General features: G+C 33.7%; 1 protein-coding gene across 1 annotated transcript; it reads left to right on the forward strand.

The window, feature by feature from the left end:
- The first annotated feature begins 2,799 nt into the window (after positions 1 to 2,799).
- Positions 2,800 to 3,753, forward strand: LOC132549754 (uncharacterized). The gene is made up of 3 exons (XM_060213713.1): positions 2,800 to 2,886; positions 3,140 to 3,374; positions 3,521 to 3,753. The coding sequence occupies exons 1-3, from the start codon at positions 2,800 to 2,802 to the stop codon at positions 3,751 to 3,753; spliced, it is 555 nt and encodes a 184-aa protein (XP_060069696.1).
- Positions 3,754 to 5,864: the final 2,111 nt, after the last annotated feature.

Genomic DNA, 5,864 nt, shown 5'->3' on the forward strand with positions numbered 1-5,864 from the left:
AAGGGATTTGGCGGGTTCTTGTTTTAAAGATTTTTTTCTGGAAAAATATGTCACCTAGAACAAAAACGCATCTGTTCTTTGAACATGTATAAATCTTAATGGGTTTTAATTAAAAACGAGGATTGAACATAATATGTTTATAGATTGACAATATCATCTTGCTGTTTGTTTCAATTTCTAATACTGTAAATAACTTTCTTTAAGCGAGTATTTCATTTCGCGAAAGGTAAGTGACTGTCTTATTCGTGAATATATGATTTCACCGGTACCACACTACAAAAGTCATTTCTTTAAGGACAACTTCAGCAAACGTAAAAATTTGCGAGGGATTTGATTTCACGCGAATAAACGAAAACATAATCTCTCGCGAAAGAACCGTGATTTACAGTACCTATAATAAAAATAATTGTATTTGGAAAAAATGTCATTCGCCATTACTGTCGCTGGTTAACTTTATGATTAATTTGAAAATAGGCTGAAGTAATATATTAACAATCTATTTTGTTTATTGTAGGATTTCAGGAATAAGCGCCACTGAAACCGCAACCGGAAGTCAGTTCCGATTGTCATTTTTTCCTTCCTGTTTAAGGTAAAGTATATGACGTACACACATGTCATAATAAAGTTAAGGAAAGAAAAGCAATTAACTTGTGGAAAACTTGGAGCTGAACATCAAAGGCTATTGTATGGAGAATTGATGACTGAGGTCATATCTTACACTGAGCATAGAGTAGGTCAGCCAAGTAGATGAGTCAATCAATCATGTTGAATAATTATGATTAAAAAATGTTCTCTGAGATGTGGTGTCCTGTTGCATGTGACTAAATATCGTGGTTAACAAAATGCTAATTAAATGCATATATAATTTGTTTCATAAACCTGTGAAACGTGTTGCAAATGAATTACCAAATCCCCCGCACTGACAAACCACAACATGTATAAGACCTAGAACTCACACCAGTGGGCACCTTATTATTAGGAAATCCATGATAAGTAATAGTCATTGATGTGACATAGAACGTGTACAATGATGAATATTTATTTACACACTTCCCATGTTGTATCCAGGATGTAATACACACGATGTTACTCGAATTAAAGAAAGAAATCACGATAACTGTGCTTGAAATAATATCACATCAAATAACATGCGGCTAACAAAACAATCGAATCCTGTTGTAAATTGATCCAAAATAAATATCATCTTTCGGGTAATGTTTAAATTGAGCATTACATAAATTTTATGTGGGAAAATACAAGTTTTGGATATTCCATAGGAAAAACCAGATTACATAATTTCCTTTTAAAAATGATACTTGGCTGACAAAGGTAACAGACAAAAGTTTCAGTTGCGTAACTAGCGTTTCAAGATATGGGTTGTAGTAATAATAAAGTAGAGTAATTTATAGCTTGTCTCGTGTACTCAGTCATTGTTAATAGCATGCAAGGTAACAGAAGATACATGACAATCAATATACAGTATACCCCGAATGATAAGTCTGTGCTATCTCAAACAGTAAATTTATAGATAGTTAGAACAGAGTCATGGATAAGTCAAAAAAAATATGAGAGACCTGTGCAAATAGGTAAATATAAAAGTGGAAAACCCTAGGAATAAAATGCTGAGTGAGATAATTCATAAAAGTGCAGTGATCGTACCGTTTCAAATAATTACTCAAATGGTGAAAAGTGCAAGGTAATATTCTTCTTCTTTTAACATATCCTGTGTACTTCTGATCAGCAATATATAATGAGCCAAGACATTAAAAACTCCATCTTCACACTCGTAGAATCATCTGCCTTCAAATCTATTGCATCCATGGGGTTGGTTTATCTCTGTTTCTATATTTCACATAAATCTATTAAGGTTGATTCTCCTCTTTCTGTCTGTCTACATTTCTACACATTTGTTATGACCGATTCACATTTTCCTGTCTGTTTACATTTCTACAAATTTGTTATGACCGATTAACATTTTCCTTACTGTCTGTCTACAATACCACACATTTGTTATAGCCTTTTTACATTTTTCTGTCTGTCTACATTTTCACACATTCGTTCGTCCTATTCACATTTTACTATCCTTCCCTCTTCATTTGCACACATATATTAATCCCGATTCTCATTTTCCAAACTGTTCGTATGCAATTCCACACACTTGTTTTGACAGATTCACATTTTCAAAACCACTCTATATTTCCACGGTACAGTCCGTGAAGAAAGATACAGTTCGGTTTTCTTCTTATATGATACCAATTTCCAAACATTATTACCCTTTATTAGGTATTAGTGTGTGAGTGACCTTTATTGTATGTGGGACTATAATGATTTAATGATTAGTTTAATAAGTGAAAAACGTTCAGATAAGGAAAACATTAAGATATCATTTTTGGAATGTTTGGCATGAAAAATTTAATCTTTCATCAAGTCAACATCTTCGCAACACAAAGTTCAAGGACCGATTAGTGTTTTAAGATTGCTGTTCAGACCATAGCGAAGTCTGACTCCTACTGTCTAAACCCCCTTGGTTTATCACCTTGTATTACGGAGAAAACACAACGAGAGAGGTATCAGAGAGAGCCTAATTCAACCAGACAGTTTACCTGTCGTTACCTGGCACAGGTGTATTGTAGCTTGCATAGCCGGATCACCTGGTGCTTTGTAGTGAGGTGTTAACGTCCCGTAGTATATATAGGAGAGAAAGCCCCAGGTAAATCATCAGTTCTCAACGCGACACATTACCGGTAACACGTACCTTATATTAGTGTCATATAGAGTAAGAAAATCTACAGGATTACAATGGAAACTTTACTGTCATCAGCTCCATCAAACACCACTGCCACTGACAGAATTAACAGTGCGCTAGCGACACTGAGGAATGAAATGGTAAATTTTGTCTCTAGTTGTCATCTGTCTGTACAAACAGTATTAAATAACCTCTGATGTAACATTAGAGACTGGAATAGTAAACTTTATTTAATTTTATTCTCATTCGAGTTTGACCAAAAAAATTAATCGATTCAAAGAAATATAACTTTGGACTTAAAGTTATACTCTACGAAAGCAAACTTTGAATTTAATTGGAAAAAGTAACATTATTTCGACTTTTATTTTAAGTTTTATTTTATTGTCTTTCCAGGCTGACCTACGGCAACAAGATGTGATGTTAATGAAACAGCTCATCAACATTAATGACACTATCCAGAGTCTAGCTAAACGACGGCCAAGTTCACACAGACCACTGAAGAAAAAATTATCCTTTGTCAACGGACGAAGAGCATTTGTGAATAGTGATGAATCCATTCCCGAAAACACCTCACACATACAACAAAAACGAATGACATGGACTTCCAGCAGTTCTTTTGGCAGTATTGGTGGGTACTAACCAAGATAAACCTTCAGTTATTATTTATAGAAATGAGCTCAGTTGAAAAAAAAGAACAATAACGTTATTTTGAAATGAAGAGAAGAAAACACAATGATTAAATACTTACATTGATATGTTTGATGTTTTTTTCAGATTCCTCCAGTTCTACTGAAGACATGGGTTTTATGGATTCTGACAGTGATGACAGTCTTTGTAGTTCAGATCAAACCCTAAGTGACTCATTATCCTCCGTAACGTCGAGATCCTTGTTCATCGCTAAAATATCAGAAACAGACGATCAATCGGATGAAGAAATTTTCAGAAGAAACATCAAATTATGGAAATTTTCTCAGTCAGAAAGCTTCGAACATTCCGTTGTGTCTTGAACATAAATGGAAAGCTTCTGTGTATATTTCATCGTGTTATGATGCTATAATACGAGAGCCTGACACCTAACTCATGCTCAGAATTTAATCCTGATATACTCAGTATCCATATTAAGGATTAACTCAGTGGCCTTCAAAGTCCCAAAGGCAACTCGAGGCTGTCAGAGATCCGCTTCCAGGATATCCAAGATCACTACCGAAGACAGTTGTATTGAACCAAAGTGCCATCACAGATAGGACGGAATCACAAGGTAGTCCTAACCAGACGTCACAGGACATTGCATATTATATGTAATAAAAAACATTGAGCTACAATCACTGCCAAAGTGAATATCATTCATTTTATCGTTAGATTGGATTATTGAGAACAATATTTCTTTAACTGTAATATTGAAATAGAGACGGTCCAAAAGGACATGCAGAAGAAGATTAAGATTGTGATGTAGTAGTAATCTGTTGTATTATGGAGCTATGTGTGAGTGAAAGAAAGAGTCATTCCACTTAAAGACGTCAAAACGAGACATGTGCCATTATTGCTCATTGCTGCCAAGAGTGGGAGTGTTGGTACGAGAGACAGGAACGTGACAGGAGATAAGTAGTGTGGGTTATAATGTTGATTCATACAGTCATACTGTTTATGTTAGAAAGTAAAACAAATGTTTGACATGTATTATCGATCTGACGATAAGTATGAATGGACGGTATTTATCTGTTTGATAAGCATTATTTTGTCGATCATTTGTTATCGTATGCATGTGTTTATACCTTCAGAAGAATGTGTTTGAATGTATACGCCTAGATGTTTTTGAATGTTTAGAATGTTATCAAACCGAATGAGATCGGAACAAATAAAAAAAGTCTTAAATAAATGCCAAATGTCTTTGTTTGCTGTTTCTTCTATGAGCAATACATCATGTTATGTACCCGGAAATAATATAGGGTGATCTGAGTATTGTTAAAAAAAAGCCTATATACGTAGGTCGATTTAAGTTCTGTAATTCTATTGTCTGAACTGAATGTCTGACAATATTTATTCGAATAACGTTGTGCAAATATGAAAGCATATATGCGTTTCTACTTTCACTCATACAACAGTAGAATAAGCAAGTAACGTGAGAAATAGAATATGTCACTATACACACATATGCAGATATGTATCATGAAGAAAAACAAATTCTATGTAATATCAAGGAAAACATCAGAAACAATAACTAAGAAAAACATTATATACAAAAGCCCTATAGTTTTTAATACACTTTGATAATCTGTTTGTTTATACCAACAACTTTGAAGACAACCGGTAGGCGTAGGTGTAAACTGATTGTATATTTCAACTAAAATAGTGGACAATGCCATAACTCTTTATCTTTTAAATGTGTCCCAGTATCGGTCAGTCGCAGCTTACATGCCGCAAAACTAATGTTATAATAAAAGTTCTTATAACACAACCAATAGAAGATCTGGGTGTGACGTTTTAACTACTTAGGTTAGCACTGGTAAGTTTCATATTGGTCATTTGTCTGATGAAGTTGACCATTCAATTATTTAAACGTTACACAAAAAATATATTTTATTCTATATTAAAAATTAATTCAAAATAATAACAGCGATGACAACATCTTTTTATAGCTTGAACGTAATATGAAAATCGATCAATACCTGTTCACAAATTAAAGTCGTTAAGATGTATGTCTTCTTGTAATTTTCCAGTAAAGCTTACCATTGCAAAAGTTATTAGCTACCTCGAAAAATCACGTGACAGGCTCATGGAATTAACAATAAGAGTGAAACTCTTCTCCGATTCTAGAAGACGCCGAAAGTATATGTATATACACGATAGAAATCAACTGAGCATATATTTAAAATTTATAACTACTTTACTACTGTACTACTAATGATGTTTACTATAAAATAGTTTGTCATTAACGAACATTTGTCTCGTTAAACGAATCACACTGGACATTGCCCGTACATAATGCTACGTACTTACATATATATGAAAATACATTCTTACGTTCCCAAAAGTAAGTACTTTGTGCTTTTTAATTCGGAAAGATGAGACAGATACACACATTAAACACTGTAAAAATATTTACAAGATTACATAACCC

This window comes from Ylistrum balloti, unplaced genomic scaffold (genome assembly GCF_031769215.1).
Source record: "Ylistrum balloti isolate Yb309-2 unplaced genomic scaffold, AGI_CSIRO_Ybal_v1 Utg370076, whole genome shotgun sequence".
In the NCBI taxonomy this organism is placed as follows: domain Eukaryota; kingdom Metazoa; phylum Mollusca; class Bivalvia; order Pectinida; family Pectinidae; genus Ylistrum; species Ylistrum balloti.